Source organism: Macrobrachium nipponense, chromosome 4, assembly GCF_015104395.2.
Source record: "Macrobrachium nipponense isolate FS-2020 chromosome 4, ASM1510439v2, whole genome shotgun sequence".
NCBI lineage: Eukaryota > Metazoa > Arthropoda > Malacostraca > Decapoda > Palaemonidae > Macrobrachium > Macrobrachium nipponense.
In genome coordinates this window covers 119350332-119372094 of record NC_061100.1, presented here as the reverse complement: position 1 = coordinate 119372094, position 21763 = coordinate 119350332, and the positions used below count along the sequence as shown (strand labels likewise).

General features: G+C 37.3%; 1 protein-coding gene across 4 annotated transcripts in view; it reads right to left on the bottom strand.

Moving 5' to 3' along the window:
- Positions 1-225: 225 nt before the first annotated feature.
- Positions 226-21763, bottom strand: part of LOC135211097 (apoptosis-resistant E3 ubiquitin protein ligase 1-like) — a 572118-nt gene continuing 550580 nt past the window's right edge. For all 4 annotated transcript variants that reach the window (XM_064244179.1, XM_064244178.1, XM_064244180.1 and 1 more), the window contains 3 exons: positions 17609-17735; positions 15560-15695; positions 226-1398 (listed from right to left, as the gene is read on the bottom strand). In XM_064244179.1, coding sequence (XP_064100249.1) covers positions 1296-1398; positions 15560-15695; positions 17609-17735 — 366 coding nt within the window. In that variant the 3' untranslated portion in view covers positions 226-1295. The remainder of the gene's footprint in view (positions 1399-15559; positions 15696-17608; positions 17736-21763) is intronic.

The following is a 21763-nucleotide window of genomic DNA, read 5'->3' as shown; positions in this document are numbered from 1 at the left end:
TTATACCAAAAACCATTTCAACCAGTATAACAATTACAATCTTTCTGATTATGCAATCTGCTTTGAGACTCCTTTACAAACCCTAGCCAAACTTTAGCTTAATCATCTTTTTGTAATTACCCTACTCTTCTGAATATCTGTCTTTACCAACTTCCTCTTTAATGAGATAATGTACAGTAATTAGCAAATATAAGTATATTAACAGCAATAATTCAATGGTTATTCCTAATATGATTATACATGTACTGACCCTTTCATTATGATAACCCTCAAGGTTAGGACCTTGGGTCAAATATCTCATTCTATACATTTTTTTCAAAAACAAATTGGGATATAAATCTCTACTTTACACTTTGGCTTACTTTAAATGCTAAAGTTAGTCTAAAAAAAATTCTTAAAAAGACAAGCAAACATAATGGTTTTCAACAGTTTCCTGAAGCAGGCAATAAATATTTCATTATTTAATAAGCAAGTAGGCCAGACTTTAAAAATAATTTTTCATGAAATGTTTGAAGTAGGTAAAGTCAATAACAAAAATTATTAGAAAGGTAATTACATTCTTGTGGAAATACCAGCTTGCACTAAACTACACTTTGGATTAAAGTATTTTATATAAAACTGATTTCTCCAGATATGTGATTTATCTTCCACCACTATGTCATTAGAAAAGCTTAAGCTATGATAAGCTGGGTCAGTGAACTCATAGAAAGGGTATGAATATTGAAATGTGTGTATAAATAACAGAAATTATCTGAAAAATATTTTTACATTGTACATAAAGTTGATCTTAACACTTCTCTTTTTTGTCTGGTTATAGTTACTGCATTATGGTGCTGAGATCATGACAATATGATTTACCATAGTGCATATGTTCTCAATCCTGTGAAAATCAGAAAAGACTGGCTACTTTGATGTCCATATGTAATTTATAATTTCTGGACCATTTGTTTTATGTTAATTTGAATATGAAAAATTTTACTCCTTGTATATTAATTTAAAAAAAATATTTCACATGATTTTTTTCTTAAAAAGTTACTGAAAAGTTATACAATTACTGAACCGTATCAACAGCAACAAAGAAATTCAGGACGGATACTGGGTAGTTTAACCAGTAAACATGTGAATACATTTTATTGTCTTTTCTGATTTTTTACATGAATTTTTAGCACTTCTCACATATACCAGTGGCAATACTGGCTTAATTATATGTATACCTGAAGGTACCCTAGTAGTGCAATAATAAAAAAAAAGAAAAAATTAAATCACTACAAAGCCACTTGTTTACATAAACATACTTACACCATACCAAATCCTTCAGAACCTTCCTTGATTGCCAATAACAAAGCCTTTTCAAATTGTTCATAGCTGTCATAATCTGGCAAGCACAGCTGGTTGAAACTGCAAGCAGAAAAAAAATTATACCTCTTTATGTACTATATATATATTCTTTATTAATTTGAAATATGGGGCAATTGGTTCAAAGCAGTTAAAGATTGGATGTTCTAGCAAAATTAGCAATCAAAACAATATTTCATTCAAACCCATAGTCTTAATTAATTAGCCTTATTCTATGTGAAAACAGACCCAACCACAATAACTTTCAGAATTCTAAGAGAAAATGTCCCACTACACACACCCAGTTCAGTTTACTGTTCACCAAAGTTTCTCATTCTTCTGTGCCAAATCCATCTGGAAATGTGAGAGCAAAGGAGGAAGGCACTGAAGGCTAGGATTAAGGCTTTATATTAAAAAAAAGAAAAGAAAAAAAAAGTTTTCATAAAAAATTGTTAATCATAACCAGATTTTAGTGTAATTCAGAGGAAGATGAAGAACAGCCTCTGAAGACAACAAAAAAAACCCACATGAATGATGTACAATTCACATACATGGCTACCAAAATGCCTGGTCTGAGTAGGGATAGCTGCAGATGAAGGGACATTAAGTAGGATAGAACTGACAGGGTTAAGTCCTGACCTAACCAATTGCTTTCGCAATCTATTAGTTTCCTGTCTTTTCTATATCTGAAATATTCAGGCACACATTTCTCAGAGCAATTGCCTACATTGTTCACATCTAGTAGTTCCAAGATCACACTCTGTACCCTTGCAAGTACAAACCATTGTTGATCAACTTCCAATTTCAACATCCTGGTTACACCAAAATCATTCATACATAGCCTGATGTTATTGCTTTTGCTTCCGGTGGAAGATATCCATGGAAAATGAAATTACAATACTGTAAACAGGTGTAAAACAGCCAAACTTTAGAGAATACGAACAATCACCTAACTGCAATGGCAGCAAGGAGAATTCTGACAGGAGCTAAAACATTCGAAACACACCTGGTGGAGAACAGGTAAACTAGACAGTCATCCGGGTAGCCATTCAATTTTTTGTTTGAATGCTGACTCGCCTAATCAGCACAGGAGATATAGCTAACTTTAAAAGTAGGAAAGATTCATCTCAAATAAAATTGATACAAACAACATAAAAAACAACGAACAATGATGATGAGGACAACATCATCATCAACAACAACAATAAAAACAACATGATGATGAGGATGGTGATGATATAACAATAATATAATGAAAAATGATGATATAATGTGATGATGACGACAACAACAACAACAAGAACAATAAAAACAACATGACGATGATGATGCTGATGGTGATGATATAACACTAATATAACAAAAAATGATGATATAATGTGATGATGACAACAACAACAACAATAACAATAAAAATAGTAATAATAATAATAATAATAATGATGATGATGATGATAATACAAATAAAAAAAAATAAAACTTCACCCATAAAAGAAAATGATAATGATTTTGATAATAGTATTATGAATAAAAATTACTAAAATTTTACCCATAAAAACTTTTACTATCCATGGACAGCAAGCCTATGGTGTTCATTCAGGATATCGAGTAAGTCAGGGTATCCAGCATACCTAAGTGTCCAACGTTCCCATTTTGGGAACATCTTGCAAAATCATTTACAGTCATACTATTATAATAAAAATCATAATAGATATGATTTATTACCGAAGAAGTATTCAGGGTTTATAAGAAATAAATAAAATAATAAAATATGATTTTTTTCTTATTGAAATAAAATGTTTATTTTGGGTTGATAATTAAAAAAAAATCTTAGAAAACATAAGTAAAAAAATAATGGAGAATTTTCAATTTTATTTTGTGTCATCATATATAATGATTAATTATATACAAAAAATTATACTTAACATGACAAAACCATTATATTTGAATATGAAAAGCTTGGAATATAAAGGAAAGTCATGTTCCCAAAATGGGAATGAACTGTAAATGGCAGAGAGAGAGAGAGAGAGAGAGAGAGAGAGAGAGAGAGAGAGAGAGAGAGAGAGAGAGAGAGAGAGAGAGAGAGAGAGAGAGAGAGAGAGAGAGAGAATTCTCCTTACCTACTTAAAAGAGTGAAATGGAAAGGTTTATTTTTTCTTTATAATACTATCACATACAAATTTTATAATTACAGTTATATCATCATTGTATTATAATAATAATATTTGAAAATATTAATAAACAGTCCATACATTACATGTGCCATAAAAATTCTTTCATCTTAGTAAGAAAGAGAGAGAGAAAAAAATTATATTTATTATTCAGTGTTATTTAATTTACATATAAAAGCTTGAAGCTTATAAATTATATAAAAAATTAAGCACTTTCAGCACGGTTTCTCAAGGATTCAAAAATGTTGAGTTTGCATTTGCCTGTCTGTGAAAAACTTGCATATGATAATTAGTTAGGTTCTAACGAAAAGTTTGTGCTATTGTGAATTAGCGCAAACCAAATCCCGTAAGATTGAGATTTTACGTACTGTATAACAGAATACGTACTTCAAAAAGTGTGAACGTTTCAAGCGGCAAAAACAAATTCAGCAACTATTAGGTGAGATTTTCCTCTCTCCAACCCAAACGTGGGTGGGTCTTCTCACCTACACAAACAAAAGAATCGCTACCGCGAATTTTGAAAATTCAAGCTGCTGTCAAGTAGAAACAAAGCCGCATCCCTTCTAATCAGAAGAAGATTAGCCCATAAATTGGCACTGAGATGAACCAAATATGAAAACGCCTTGCTCCCGGACTGCAACAGACTGGCAAGCGAGGAGGCACTCACCAACCCTTCAGGGGACCTGTCAGAAGCTATCTTGGCAATAACGACAGACCAGAGGTCCAACCAAGAAACCGTCTGCAGCATGGAAGCCGCCGTAGATTCCAGTGCTGAGGCATCTTGCGGAGACAAGGATGGAGCCACCGACCTCACCTGTTCCAAAGTCAAACCCAGCTTCAGGCGAATGACGTCTAGGTTAAGATGGCGTGACAACAAAAATGCAGAGCTCGTAGCAGAGTACTTCCTATGTCTTATGAGAGGCAGGGGTAGTAGTTTGGTAGAGTCCCTAGAGCAAAGCAAACCGTCCCGGTCCGAAACAGAGGCATTAACCTTCTGCAAGAATGACTGAACGTGCCCCAACAAAGGAAGCTGAAAAGATGATTTGGGGTCCTGAGTAGCTCCCACCAAGGCTTCCAAGCAAGACGACCGAGCTTAAGTCCTACTTTCCAAATTGTTGAACCCACGAATGAGATCAACAACTTCCGAAAAGGAAGGCAAAAACTCTCTTGTGTGTCTCCCTCCTCCTGCTCCAGCAACGGAGACCAATGACGAGAAGGATGTGTAGGCTCTTCTAAGGCACCTTCTTCACCAAAATTAATGGAAGGATTAGCAACCAAATAGCCTGAAACCCCAACTAACCTGTCTGGGCTGGGTCCATGCGTCGGCTTCCGAGACAAACCCACTATAACACTAGGAACATCACTTACCTCAACAGATGACTTCACAAGTCCATGAATGGTCACGGGCGTGGCGGTCGTACCTACGTGAGATGGGGGGGAAACTCGAACACTCACATTGAAGAATCCCTTAGAGTCGACCTCTTGGAAGCACCAGTGAGAGAGGCAGGCAAACACTCCAGCTGCACCAAATCCGCGCTCACTACCTTCGACCTCTTGACAGGCGCCTTCAGATCCTTACGGCGGCGAATAGGCCTTGGAGAAGAAGGAGCACTAACATCACGTGCACGGGCAGGGGAGGTTCCAACACGCTCGTGATGTGCATGGTTTGGGGGTGGGGGGTGGGGGTGGGGGGGGGGGGGTAACACGCCCGAGATTCGAGGCAGAGGACGAAGCATCTCCTGCAGAACGCACACCAGTAACACTGCCCGAAACAACAGCACTCTCGGGAACACGTCCGCGTTGCTCCTCCCTCGAAGGCGAAGGAAGGGCAAGTCCTTAGCCTTCCAATGCTTGATACGCCAAAGGGGCGTAGAGGGGGAAGAGGGAGAGGGAGACAGAACTAGTTTCTTATGCGCACTCTTCTCAGGAGGCGGGGATGAAGCAACATGTTTCCTATCAGTCCTCCCAACCGATAAGGCAGCCAACTTCACATCCAATACAGAGTCCAACCTCTGAAGCACTGGCTGGCATATGACCTCAGACTGATGTGCCAGAGAAGGCTCGGATGACAAGGAAGGGAGATGTAGCAAACTGGGCGGCAGTGATGACATCACAGCTGAGAAAGGCGGATCAGAGGAGACGACTGGGAGAGACGTCATCATGCGAGGGGGAAAGAGATGCCACTGGCGGAGGAATAAACAAGACAGACCCTGTGATATCATCAACGGGGCTGACGCCACAGCGTCACTCCGACTCGAAGCGGCGGCAGACACTGGCGGAGCAATACAAGATGGCTGACTGCTGCTACCCATGAAGATGAGGCCGGGAGGAAGGGGGATGGCCTGGCCAGACAGGGGAAGGGGGGGTGCAAGCCTCCATAAAATGCGCTAGCAACCCCTCCAAGGACGGGGTACCCCCTAGCTCGAGCGTCTTCCAAATCGCTGCCATTTTGGACACCTCTGACTCTGGAAGAGAAGAGATTGATGAAAAAGCCTCAACCTTCTCAGGAACCAAATAAACTCCCGAGGAAGAAGGGACTACATTACAAACAATAGCCTGGCGGCCTCCCGATACTTCCATCGATGAATCAATGGAAGAAATGGAAGGAGACGCAGGGACAACGCTACTATGAGGGTTGACTACTGCAGGAGATGAAACATTGGGAATAGGTGCAAAACCTTCCCAAGTAGGAAGAGTCGAAACCCTCTGATGTTCTTTCTTGCCATAAAATGACCTCCACTGCTCTTTAGGTCATGCCCGGCATTCCGTGCAAGGATTTGTAATAGTACAAGTGCAAGGATTTGTAATAGTACAAAAATTAGAACAACACCTACTGCATGTGATGTGAGGGTCGGTCGCTGCCGAAGCAAAAAAACGAGAACACAGAAAACCTGGAACTCTGGGGCACATACGCTGATGCCGAAAAGGAGCAGAAGCAGCCATAATACCAGCCAAACACACACACATACTAAAGAGAAATGAAACGGGCAATGAACCGGGAAAAGGCCAAGTGAGGTTAACACAACTCTCGCCCAGGCGGTCAAAAGAAAGACTAATGTGCGATCATAGGTGAATGATCTTCGACCATCCTTCACCTGATCTGCGCATGCATTACCAGATATCACAAGATTCCTTGCTTTCATTAGTTTTTTTTTAACCGGATCCAGCTAGGCACTAGAAATGATCCTATTGTTAGGACCGAAGGCTTGTTCGCGTATGAACAAATCTGTAGTTATTACTAAGTCAGAGAAATTGTGAAAAATCAGAAGTTTCAAACACATCCTGAGCTAGTGGGAGAGGTCACTGTAGGGTCATTAAATGTCACTACTGACCTACTGATCATTTAAGGTTGTATTGTCACTGGAATTGATTAACCATACAAAATTTCAAGTCCATTGAATGAAGAGAACAGGTCAAACAGGTTACAAGTTTTGACCTAAGCAGACAGACAGACAAACACATGCAGAAGTCAAATTAAATAAAATCATGTAAAAACTCTACTAACATATGAAAAGTCAGCATGCACTATACAAAATTCCAAACAACAACATAACTAAAATATTATTCTACAATGATTTTCTACAAAAACTGTGCTGTAAATATTAGAAGCCCAGTGTTTACTATACATAAAAATGCATGTGTAATATGGCATGTTAGGCTGAATTATGTGGAAAAGAACCATCCACATCATACTCTTTGTCTTCTGAAGATGATTAAATTTTTATGACAGGTGTTCCCAGTCTTGTAGCAAGTCTTCATACCATTCAACAACTGATAAAACCTTTTGCTACATGATATTGCTCCAATCCATGTTGGGTTCAGAAGATTTGCTTCCAGTAGTTCAAGAGCCTCTTGAACAAATGCTCTGACATGGCAAAAGTTCTCCCATGACAACAAACACTGCACTGACACATCCTGCCAAGACTCCTCAATGAAATTAAGACATCCCCAAAATTGATGTCCCCGCCATTATTTCTTCACAGGCTGCATCCTAGAGTCTTCTATCTTCTTATGGGGATCATTGAAGCATGTCTTCAAGTACTTACATTTGAAGGACTTCAAGACAAGTTGATCCAGTGGTTGAATGAGGGTTGTATGTTGGGAGGCAAGAACACTATCATGATGTTGGAGCAAAGATCAAGGTGAGGTGGATGGCTAAAAGCATTGTCAAGGACTATGAGGATATTACAGGGATGCCCTCTGAGATGAAGTATTTTTATAACTCATGTTGCACCTTGCAGTTTATGTAATCCTGCATTTGCATACCATTAAATAGGCAGGTAACTTCACTGGATCCCCTTCAAGGCCTTAAGTTAAGAGTGTGATATACTGCCAGAGGTTTCAGTTTATTTCTTGCCATGTTAATTCTAAATAACATTCTTCAATCCTTGAATGCCTTGAATCCCAGTGCTGTCTTCTCTTCAACTGAGATGTAGGTCCTGTTAGGTATTCTGTCCAAATTAAGGCCATTCTCATCAAACTAGAATATCCACCTGACTTCATGACCCCACTACTCAATGGCTGTCTGCAAGATTGCAGGGTATGATGCAGCGGCTTCTCAGTCAGTAAAAGCACTCTTTCCAATGACAATTTTATTATGAAAATAATAAAAAGCCTTAAAGTTTGTGAACCATCCCAAAGTTGCAAGGAAAGGTTTAAAATTTCCCTCCTCTTTAATTTTCAGGTTTTCATAAAGGCTAAGTTAATCTCTGTATTTGCTCTACGCTTACATTAACCCTTAAACGCCGAAGCGGTATTTTAAAATTAGTCTCCCGTATGCCAGTGGCGTTCGCGAGTGAGCGCCGAAGCGGAAAAAATGTTTTTTTCAGAAAATCACAGCACGCTTAGTTTTTAAGATTAAGAGTTCATTTTTTGCTCCTTTCTTTGTCATTGCCTGAAGTTTAGTATGCAACCATCAGAGATGAAAAAATATCATTATCATATATAAATATCGGGACATATGACAGCGTGAAAAAAAATTTCATATATGATTGTATACAAATCGCGCTGTGAGCAAAACGGTTAAAGCTGACAATTTAATTTTTTTTTGTTGTATTGTACACTAAATTGCGATCATTTTGGTATATAACACATTGTAAAACGATCGAGGCAACACAGAGAAAATATTATCACAAAATGATGCATGAATTCGTAAAGCACGGATGTAATAAAAAAAAAAAAGCAGTTTTAAGAAATTCACCATAAATCGAAATATTGTGCTAGAGACTTTCCGTTTGTTGCAAAATGAAGGTAATTGTTTTAGTATTACTAGACTGTAAGCGTTGTAGCTTACAATTGCAGTTTTCGACCAGTTAAGGTTGACTGAAGGACAAATTTTTTCTATTTATTGTTATTTATATGAAAATATTTCAAAACTGATAAAAGCTACAACCACGGGTTGTTTTTAGTTTTATTGTACATGAAATTGCCCACATTTGCATATATAAAACTTTATGTAACGGCTAATTTAAAATGGTGCAAAGATTATGACAATCGGACAAAAAAATTTATGAAACAGCAACGGTTTACCCAGCCTGTTTCGGCTGTTCCGTTGGTGCAGGCAGCCCAACCCTCTACCTCCAAGGCTCAATCACAGCCTATTTATGTGATTTCCCCCCAGCCTCAACCTTCCACCTCTTACGCTGTCTCCCCAGCCTTCAACCAAAGTTCGAAGGCCAGGCCTTTCAGAAGTATGACCGCATCGGGTAAGGGAGGCAGAGGTAAGCGATCCTTTCGTCAGAGAGGATCGGGAGGGTCCCTTAATAGAGGAAAACACTTCAGGGGAGGCTGCGGAGGCTACCAACATCAATGAGGACTTCCAGGTAGGAGGGAGGCTGTTTCTCTTCCGCCACCGGTGGGGATTCAGCAAATGGGCACAAAGCATTGTGTCGAAAGGCCTGGGTTGGAGTTGGGTGGCGAATCCGCCCCCACCCAGACCTTTCCGCCAACTTCCATCCAAAGAATTGACGGAGTATGCGGAGGACCTCCTTCAGAAAGGAGCAATAGCGAGAGTCAACAGATTAAAGTTTCAAGGGCGCTTGTTCAGCGTTCCAAAGAAAGGCTCACAAAAAAGAAGGGTAATCTTAGACTTGTCCCGCTTAAACTTGGCCATTCGCTGCGACAAGTTCAAGATGCTCACCATCTCGCAGGTGCGGACCTTACTTCCCCGTGGGGCCGTCACCACCTCTATCGATCTTACAGACGCATACTATCATATCCCTATTGCAAGACACTTTCGCCCGTATCTGGGCTTCAAGATAGGAGATCAGGCATTCTCCTTCAAGGTAGTTCCCTTCGGTCTCAACGTAGCACCCAGGGTGTTCACGAAGTTGGCGGAAGTGGTCGTCCAACAACTAAGATCGCAAGGGATTATGGTAGTAGCGTATCTCGACGATTGGCTAATTTGGGCTCCAACAGTCGAGGAATGCCACAAAGCAACACTGAAAGTAATCCGGTTCCTGGAATATCTAGGCTTCAAGATAAACAGGACCAAATCAAGACTCACTCCGGAGTCAAACTTTCAGTGGCTGGGCATTCTATCATATCCCTATTGCAAGACACTTTCGCCCGTATCTGGGCTTCAAGATAGGAGATCAGGCATTCTCCTTCAAGGTAGTTCCCTTCGGTCTCAACGTAGCACCCAGGGTGTTCACGAAGTTGGCGGAAGTGGTCGTCCAACAACTAAGATCGCAAGGGATTATGGTAGTAGCGTATCTCGACGATTGGCTAATTTGGGCTCCAACAGTCGAGGAATGCCACAAAGCAACACTGAAAGTAATCCGGTTCCTGGAATATCTAGGCTTCAAGATAAACAGGACCAAATCAAGACTCACTCCGGAGTCAAACTTTCAGTGGCTGGGCATTCAATGGAATCTATCCTCCCATACTCTGTCGATTCCATCAGCCAAGAGGAAAGAAATAGCGAAGTCAGTAAAGCAATTTCTAGGACACAAACTTGCTTCAAGGAGAACCCAGGAAAGGATTCTGGGTTCACTCCAGTTTGCATCAGTGACAAACATCTTGATGAAAGCCAAACTGAAAGACCTAACCAGAATCTGGCGCTCACGAGCAAATGTCAGGTCCAGGGACAAATTATCCTCAGTCCCTCAGATTCTACGGAATCGTCTACGCCCTTGGGCAAAAGTCAAGAACTTGTCAATATCAGTACCCCTTCAGTTTCCTCCTCCGGGAATTACCATCCACACAGACGCTTCGTTAAGCGGTTGGGGAGGATATTCTCAGTTCAAGAAGGTTCAAGGAACCTGGTCACCCCAGTTCCGTCAGCTTCACATAAACGTACTGGAAGCAATGGCGGTGTTCTTGACTCTAAAAAGGTTACGTCCGCCAAAGAACTCCCACATAAAGCTAGTCTTAGACAGCGCAGTGGTAGTCCATTGTATAAACAGGGGAGGCTCCAAATCACGTCATCTAAATCATGTCATGGTAGCCATCTTCTCCCTGGCGGACAAGTTCAGTTGGCACCTCTCCTCCACCCATATAGCTGGAGTGAGAAACGTCATAGCAGATGCTCTATCCGATCAGTTCCTCTGGAGTCGGAATGGTCACTGGACAACAGTTCGTTCCAGTGGATTCTTCAGAGAGTTCCAGGTCTACAAGTGGATCTCTTCGCATCCCAAGCGAACCACAAACTCCCATGTTATGTGGCCCCCAACCTGGACCCTCTGGCCTATGCCACGGACGCCCTGGCCCTAGACTGGAACAACTGGGAGAAGATTTATGTCTTCCCTCCAGTGAATCTTCTCCTGAAGGTGCTGAACAAACTCAGGACATTCAAGGGTCAAGTGGCTCTAGTAGCCCCAGACTGGCCGAAGAGCAATTGGTACCCTCTAATTCTGGAACTGGGTCTTCGTCCTCTTCGAATTCCCAATCCCAGGCTCTCCCAGTCAGTACAAACGAAGACTGTGTTCGCTTCCTCAGGAATTCTCAAAACCCTAACTTTATGGATTTCATGAAGTTTGCAGCTAAAAGAGATGCGAATATTGATCCTCAAAATATTCTCTTCTTGGAATCTGATAAAAGAGATTCAACTTTGAGACAGTATAATGCTGCAGTCAAAAAGTTAGCAACCTTCCTGAGAGAATCAGATATTAGAATCATGACAATCAATTCAGCTATATCCTTTTTCAGGTCTTTATTTGAAAAAGGCTTAGCAGCTAGCACTATTACGACAAACAAGTCAGCCTTGAAAAAGATTTTTCAATTTGGTTTCAGCATAGACTTGACAGACTCCTACTTCTCGTCTATTCCCAAGGCTTGTGCTAGACTTAGACCTTCTGTAAGGCCTACGTCAGTATCATGGTTCTTAAATGATGTTCTAAAGCTGGCTTCAGAAACTGATAATGACACTTGTTCATTTATAATGCTCTTAAGAAAAACTCTATTTTTATTAAGCTTGGCTTCAGGAGCTAGAATTTCAGAACTGTCGGCATTATCCAGGGATCCGGATCATGTTGAATTTCTTCCCACAGGGGAAGTGCTACTTTCTCCGGAACGTAGTTTTATAGCAAAGAATGAAGATCCTTTGATGAGGTGGGAACCATGGAAGGTTGTACCCCTTCCACAAGATATTTCTCTTTGCCCAGTATCGACCTTACGAGCCTTTCTGTCCAGGACCTCCTCATCCTCATCGGGTCCTCTCTTTAAGAGAGAAAAAGGTGGTACTTTATCTATTAAAGGCATCAGGCAGCAGATCCTGTACTTTATTAAGCAAGCCAATCCTGACTCCTTCCCTAAAGCACATGATGTCAGGGCAGTAGCCACCTCAATTAACTATTTCCAACATATGAATTTCGATGAGTTGAAAAAATATACTGGATGGAAATCGCCGACAGTATTTAAGCGTCATTACTTAAAGTCCTTGGAAGCTCTGAAATTTTCAGCAGTTGCGGCGGGTAACATAGTTTCCCCCGACTCTGCTTAATCTTTAGTAGAAGATCCAGTCCTCCTTTCTACCTATCTCACCCAACAGTTCGTCTATACCTGCCATGTTCATCTACGTTTACCTTGAGTCTTAGCTGCTCTTATGATGGTATAGTGGGTGCCCCTTATTTTTTTGCTAGGGTCACTCACAATTGATTGTATATAATGATCTCTTTGATGTGATCCCCTTATTTTTATGCTAGGGGACACATCGTATTTACAATGGTTACGGGTTTTGTATATTAAGTCATATACATTCCCTTTTATGTTATTATTGAAGTTTGTTCTATTCAAGTTATTGTTATAATTGCTTTGAGTTCTTTGTACATAATATCTATACACAGATACTGATTTCAACATATATTCCATGTAAGCCCTGTATATGTTATTTAAGTTAATTTTAAGATATTATTAGCATTAAGTTAAATTTAAGTAATATTTCTATTTTTGTATCATTGTGTATATGTATATTTATTGCAATTATATTTCTTTATTTTAGTTATCTTTTATTTGAGACCCTTTTTGTCTATTTGATTTTATTCTTTACAATCTTGTGCTATTTCTCTGGTACGATTTCGCGCAGCGACACGAACTGAGCCCAGAAAAGGGATTTTGACGTAAGGAAAAATCTATTTCTGGGCGATTGGTTCGTGTCGCCAGCGAAATCCCGCCCTGCCCATCCCATCGCTCAAGATTGTCTGCTAACTTCAGGATGGCCACCAGAGGCGCAGCAGTCGGCAGCATGGGATGGAGTAGTAGTAGTTGCTGCCCACTCTGTGGGTCGGCTCCCCTCTTGTGGGGATTTTGTAGTGGGAGATTTCTATTGGCAAGCGGTTCGTGGTAGTGGTCTCACTCGCCATAGTGTTCATACCGACACCCTCTTGGAGGGTGAGCGAGTCAGTTGTACTGACCTTTTCTTTATTTTATTTATTCTCTGGTATGTGTTAGTACATTTACCTTAGAAATAATGGATTAAAGGATATTTCGCTGGCGACACGAACCAATCGCCCAGAAATAGATTTTTCCTTACGTCAAAATCCCTTTTTTGGGAGAGTTACTGCGCAGATGTGAAGAAAAAGTTTATTTCATAAATTCACCATAAATCGAAATATTGTGTTAGAGGCTTCCAATTTGTTGCAAAATAAAGGTAAATGATTTAATATTACCAGAATTTAATAGTTTTAGCTTACAATTGCATTTTTTTACCATTTCAGTCTGGTCAAAGTTGACCGATGGTTGAAATTTTGGCACTTATCGTTATTTATATGAAAATATTTCAAAACTGATAAAAGCTACAACCATGTGTTGTTTTTCGTTGTATTCTACATGACATTGCACACATTTTCATATATAATACTCAATGTAACAGCTAATTTAAAATGGTGCAAACATTACGACAATCAGACAAAAAAATGTCTGATTTTTTTTGGAAGTTACAGCGCGGATGTAAGGAAAATGTTTTTTTTTTTCATAAATTCACCAGAAATCAAAATATTGTGCTAGAGACTTCCAATTTGTTGCAAAATAAAGGTAAATGATTGAATATTACTAGAATGTAAGAGTTTTAGCTTACAATTGCCTTTTTCGACCATTTCAGTAGAGTCAAAGTTGACCGAAGGTTGAAATTTTGGAACTTATCGTTATTTATATGAAAATATTTCAAAACTGATAAAAGCTACAACCATGAGTTGTTTTTTGTTGTATTCTACATGAAATTGCACACATTTTCATATATAATACTCCATGTAACGGCTTATATAAAATGGTGCAAAAATTATGTCAAAGTGACAAAATAATTTCTGAGATGTGTCGCTGATGCTTTTTAGTGCGAGAAGAAAGAAATTCGCGCTTGCGCGCCTGGGTAACGATTGTAAACAAAACAACGCCTTGATCCGTGAGCTCTCAGCAGCCCCCAAGGTGCGTGATTCAAAAGTTTTCACCTAGTTGGCCTATAACTATATTTCTGCGAATTTCTTAAAAAAAACTATTTTATATCGACGTACCATACGTCCAATCGGCACCCAACAGACAATTTATATAGACGTTTAATACGTCCAATCGGCGTTAAAGGGTTAACTTAATTCTCATTTTGACTCTGAATCCATATAGAGAAGTATTTTCTCCATTTACGCAATAACAGAACTACGTAAGTTGTTTTTGTAGCACCTAAAGGAATAACAGCTTTTACACATACTTTAATTTTTCTACTATTGTCCTGAATTATGCAAAAAATGCTTTCAATAAAGTCTAAAGCAGCTTAATATGAGCATTCTCTCACCAGGATCAATAGTTCCAACTAAATTTCCATAAAAACTGATTTTCTGGAATGTGTGGCACTATTTTCATAACACCTGGTTGCTTTCCACTAATTGTTAAATAAATAGTACCACTAAAGACGGAAAACAGTAAGAAAATTACAATTTCACAGCAAATGGATACGTCTGAAAAGTGAGAGCTAACGTGACAAAGTAAATGAGTGATGCTGGGGAGCTGTTTGAGTAGCCAGCTTCCACGCACAGTTTTTTGGTGCGTTATTCAAATTTGTCTTAAGCAAAAGTTTTACCTCATTAAATATCTTACATGTTATTTCCAAGTTGTGTGTACCAAGAGTGACTGGGCAGTATTACTGTTCCCTCCATAAAATAAATTAATCAACTAAGTCCTGTGCTTACTCATATGTAAAGTTTTAACAGTATTTCCTTCCTTTATTTTTATTGTATGTACATACTGTATTATGCTTGTCAATACAATACAGTACATGTATATGTATGCCATATTATTTGTTACTGTATATTTAAAGAATATTGATTCTCATGAAAATTATAATTTACAAGGGATTTTGTGTATGAATGGAGCAGTTGTAATTTTTTATTCTGACAATTTTTTTTCTTGATTTTTGACATAATTTAGCAAATGACCAGATTCATGATAGCTACTTAAGAGAAATTATACTGAACACTATGAAAAAGGTACCAATGAACTAAATTTTCAAGTTGAGTAGAATTGGCATTGGTAAAACTTTAGTAATAACAAAATTTACAAACTGAACTGTAAATGTATAATTATATAAAGTAACTGAATAGCAAAATGAAATTTAAGTTTTGCATACTTACCAAGTATGTGCAGTTGGCAAAGTATTGAATGTATGTGAAGCAGATATTTGGAAATGGGGAGAAAGTTGGGCAAAACCACCAGGTGGTAATCTTGAGCAACCAGTTGTGAACTGCAACAAACGTGCCATTTCTTCTTCTGTTAGAATTAGATAAAAATAACAAAACCAAAATTAGAGATCAAGATTTATATTACTACTTCTACTTATTGTTTGCCTTATAAAACTATCCTCTTTTTCCAATACATACCAAGATTTCCAACTAAAATAAATTACTACCCATTTTTTCCAATTTTTCCGTAACTGAAATTACTTATACGTACAAACAAAGAAGTTTATAAAAGAAGACTATACACGAGAGATACACTGAAAGAAAGGCTTGATTGGAAGAAAATGTTCATGGCATGCATGTATACTGTCTCCAACATGCTTTTCATCTTCACATCTCTCTCTCTATACACCAAAGCTCATTTCTAGCCCTCTATTTTCTGAGATGAGTATTGGGAACTATCTTCCCAGCTGTGAATTTCTGAATAGATATAAGTCACATTCAACATATACAGCTGCATAAAAGAGGTCTTGTAAGTTTTTATTACTTGCACTTTTCCAATCTTTTAAGGATACATATCCAAACAATTATTTTTCTACTTATATAAAGGTATAATGGAATGTGGCTCTGCCCAATTCATGACTTCCATATATTTCTTAAAGATTCTCCTTAAGTAATGGCAATGAAAGCTTGTGAATATTTTGAGAAACAATTCAAATAGAATGAACTAAAGTTCTAAGCATATGAATATACAAAAATGCTAACTTGTAAAGTACATCCCATTTTGTATACGGTATGAATACAGAAAAAAATCCTTGCACACCTGGTATTTATTTTGTTTCATTAAACCACTTCCTTTTTTCAAATACAGTAGTACCTCAGGATACGAAATTAATCCGTTCCGAAGCAGCCTTTTAACCTGATTTTTTCGTATCTTGAACCACATTTTAGTACATGTAAATTGCCTAATTTGTTCGAAAAACAACAGTAAATTTTATAATAAAGCTAAATTGACCAATAATCAATGAAATTCATCAATTTGGACCATTCAATACCTAACATAACCTTTATTGTAGTACGTAGTACCTGTAAATAAAGTGTATTAGTGTACATGGTACAAGAAATACTTTATGTACATGTACGTACATATGTAGTAAAATGTGGAACCTAACCTTACCTTTCGAGTGAGGCAATCTCCGAAAGTGGCAACACAGGAGGAGGACAAATGGCAGAAAACATGAACACTTAACTTTACGAAACACATTAAAAAATGGCAGAAAACATTAACACTAAACTTTACGAAACACGTTAACAAATGGTAGTAAACATTAAGACTTCTTGATTATCTCCATCTTCGTTCTCTATCCTCTTCTTTCCGTGAACTTCAGCAACATTCTTGGGACCAATGGCTAATAACGTAAGTAATTAAGTTCACACACAACATGGTAAAGTAACTTACAGTACAACGAAAGTGAAATCACTAACACGAATTTACGTTAACAAACGAAATACGTATATGTGAAGGAATGAATTCCAGTGTTTACGATAACGCTGCCGCAAAAAATGGTCAAGGAACGCCTTACATAGAGGCATGATGCTGACCAATAGGAGAGCAGGATCTTATGGCAGTGACTAGCATCAAGAACCAATGGGAGAGCGGGAGGATGGTGGCGAGTCTACTCAGTTGGCGGCGAGCAAGTTTTAAAATTGTTCTCCGTGCTCCGGGCGAATCTCGGGACTTTACAGTAACACACTTTCATAACCTAAATTATTTTCGTATGCAGAGGCAAAAAAATCTTCGTCTTTGCTTTCGTAACTTGAATTTTTCGTAAGTTGGGACTTTCGGATGTCGAGGTTCCACTGTACACTGACATAAGACTAAAATAACATTCATCACTTTTTACAGCTTGTGCACTGCTAAAAACTGGCTTTATTCATATTATCAATCTATAAAAAATTACTAACACTTAATGGTTACTGAAAAAATAACTGCTACCAATTTACCTGTGAAATTTGAAACAGCTGTCCAGAACCAGTACAGTACTCTCCGAAATTCAGGTGATGAGCCATTAACCACATGGTTGGCCTTGAAATCTGCTATACTATATTCTTCAATACCACACATTAAAAGCTGCAAAACCAGTAAATCACTATTAATATTCAAAGAAATTCAAATGAATTTCCTTTTAACTCTTAATCTAAATAAAATTACAAGAGTTTATGAAAATAAATACTAACCATCTCTTGTCTATTAAGCTGAAGTCTCTGGAAAAGCATATCTGTATTTTATCCCTAAAATGAATATCAGAATTATTTACAATTCTCTTTTCTATGAACTATCCTTTAAGGTATAAGTTCATAATTCCTTATCCAATATCCTTGGGGTCAGTTGCATTTTGGTGTGTAAATATTTTCAGAAGTCAGAGCTGAAGCTTGCACCATAACTACAATAGCACATTCTATTTCCAACAAAAATGTTCTGTAAATCCAAAATATAAACATCAAAATAACATTAACAATCATATATACAACTATTGTATCATCCAATCTTGTAAATCATATGACCCCTAAATTTTCCAATCTTGTACATCATGTGACCCCTAAAATTTTATCCTCAAAACATGATTTCACGAACATCTCGTACTGTACAAGTTGCATTTCAAGCAGATTATGCTTTGCAATGTTATGCTATAGTATAGTGTACTAATATTTGAAAGATTTGACCTAATTCATTCTTCTCCATGTAGTAATTTAATTTTATTCCTTCTTCATGATCTCTTTCATTACTTCTGCTCTTTTATAAAGATTTATTTCAAGTCCGATCTCCCTAGATTCTTGAAGCATTCTATTAAGAAAGTTTTGTAAATCTTGTAAGAGTTCTAATGATTAAAATACCATAATTAACATAACAAATGTCCATCAGCTTTCTATCATTACTCCACTCTTACCACATTTTCATTATATATACCACCTATAGGAAGAGCAAAGAGCAAATGTGAAATAACATTCCCTTTTGGCACCCCTTATTCACTGCAAATTAAATTGACAAGACTCATCAAAACATTAACTCTTCAAGTGTTACGTGCTTAATTCATGGATACATACTTTCAATCAGTTGTACATATTCAAAAGGAATTCCACAGTAATGCAAGACCTCACTTAATATTGGTGTGTGCCTAAGATTTCTTGAATGGGTTTGCTCCCCCTTTATCTCCCTTTCATTATCAATCACTGATCACAGTATAATTTGCTTATTCAAGATATATGACAGCAATATTTTTACACTATACTTTTGGCAAGGAATGTGAAAATATATGGAATATTTGCACCATACAAAAATGCATTATAATATACTTCAATTTAAGCTATTGCATGTCATCTGCTGCTGCTGAAACCTAGAGTACAGACCTAATCCCACCTTATTAAGGCATATTAACTTTATCAAAACCTGGAATAAAATAATGATATACAACTCAAAGTAAAAGATTAACCCTTAAACGCCTATTGGACGTATTTTACGTCAACAAAAATTGTCTGTCGGGTGCTTAATTGACGTAAAATATGTCGACACTAAATTTTTTAAAAAAATATTAGCGGAAAAATAGTTATAGGCCTACTTGGTGAAAACTTTTGAATCACATGCCTTGAGGGATGCTGGGAGTTCACAGATCAAGCTGTTGTTTTGTTTACAAGCATTACCCAGGCATGCATGCGGGTATTTCTTTCTTCTCGCACTAAAAAGCATCAGCGACATATCTCAGAGATTATTTCGTCACTGTCGTAACTTTTGCACCGTTTTATATTAGCCGTTACATAGAGTTTTACATATGAAAATGTGTGCAATTTCATGTGGAATACAACGATAAACAACCCATGGTTGTAGCTTTTATCAGTTTTGAAATATTTTCATATAAATAACGATGAGTGCCAAAATTTCAACCTTCGGTCAACTTTGACTCAACCGAAATGGTAGAAAAACGCAATTGTAAGCTAAAACTCTTACATTCTAGTAATATTCAATCATTTACCTTCATTTTGCAACAAATTGGAAGTCTCTAGCACAATATTTTGATTTATTGTGAATTTTTGAGCGGTAACTCTGCCAAAAAAATCAGAAATTTTTTCATCCGATTGTCGTAATGTTTGCACCGTTTTATATTAGCCATTGCATAAAGTTTTATATATGAAAATGTGTACAATTTCATGTACAATACAACAAAAAATAACTTATGGTTGTAGCTTTTATCAGTTTTGAAATATTTTCATATAAATCACGATAAATAGAAAAAATTCGACCTTTGGTCAATTTTAATTTAACCGAAATGGTCAAAAACTGCAATTGTAAGCCACAACACTTACAGTCTAGTAATACTAAAACAATTACCTTCATTTTGTAACAAACGGGAAGTATAGCACAATATTTCAATTTATGGTGAATTTTTGAAAACTGCTTTTTATTACGTCCGCGTGTTATGAATTCATGCATCATATTGTGATATTTTCTCTGTTGCTTTGATTGTTTTACAATTTGTTATATACCAAAATGATCACAATTTAGTGTACAATACAACAACAAAAAATTAACTCATTTGCTTCAACCGTTTTGCTCACACCGCAATTTGTATACAATTATATATGAAATTTTTTTTGCATTCATATATTCCAATATTTATATATGATAGATATTTTTTTTTTTATTTCTGATGGTTGTATACTAAACTTCAGGCAATGACAAAAAAAGAGCCAAAAATGAACTCTTAATCTTGAAAACTAAGCATGCTGTGATTTTTTGAAAAAAACTTTTTTTTCTGCTTCGGCGCTCACTCCCGAACCCTGCCAGCATACAGGAGACACTTTCGGAAATACTGGCTCGGCGTTTAAGGGTTAATTGAACACTGCCTGGGATCATTCCCAGCACTCTGAGGAATTTTTGATTTGTAGCATATCACATCAGCATTCATAATTTTCAGAAAACATTAATTTGTGCTTTACTTTTATGTACCTTTATTAAGAATGTGAACTTTATTTATCTACAGCCATAATAATGAAGCCCAATCATCAACTTCTGTATGGCAAGGTTAGACATACATTGTGAAAAAATGAAGGATTATGATGGTATAAAATAAGTGTAAATTCCTTCAAAACATATTGCGAAAGTTTCTTATGATTACACTTACAATAAAACCTAAATATAGTGCTCCTTTTCATCATCTCTCAGGTTCTACTTGCCTCATTATGAAAAATAATATATTAAGTTACTTTAGGAAGCGGTTCCTTAGTTATGTACGTATAACATACATTTGAAATTACCTATAAAACAGAAATACCTTGAAGTTTAAATCACATTAGTGAAACCATAATACAGTGGACCCCCGTATTCACGTTCTACAGATTCGCGGATTTTTCTCAGGAACGTTTCCCCGCATTATTCGTGGAAAACTCACATATTCGCGGTATTTTTCTATGAGAAATATCCACAAATTCCCGTTTTTTTTTTTTTTAGAATAAATTTCATCATAAAATGCACTTTATGTGATAAAACTTTTAAAAAACCAAGTATAATAATTTTTGGTGGGTTTTTCTTGAGTTTTAATTACCAAAATAGGCTGTTTTCAGTGTTCGTATAGGGGTTCCAACTACTTACTACTTCTAACTTAACTCACATACACTCAATAGATATATTTTGTTTTTAGACAAAGTGAGCCCTAAGCCTAAAGTAAACTCGTTTTCAACTGCTGGAAGACACTCAACAGTTAATTGTACAAGATAATGAAGAACATTTGTGATTACAGGCGGCCCTCGGTTAGCGGCAGGGGTTTCGTTCCTGGCCGCCGACGCCAAGTGATTTTCGATGCTAAGCGATTTTAAAGCCTACGGCTGCCGCACACCTTCTTTCGAAATTCTAGACCCGTTAACAGCGCCCTAGACCAGTCAAACGGCACCTTAATCCTGCGATGGCGCAATAAGTAAAATTATATTTATGCAGTATAGATCTATAGAATTTACTGTACAGTACATTATAGTATTATAAATACTGTAAATGAAAAAAGCCTAGCTTTAATCCTTTGGGTGTCTAGAGTATGTAAAGATATAATAAGGTGTTATACAGTGTACAGGTAGCTGTAGTGTTCAAGATACGATAATTCGTCTTATGAAAAT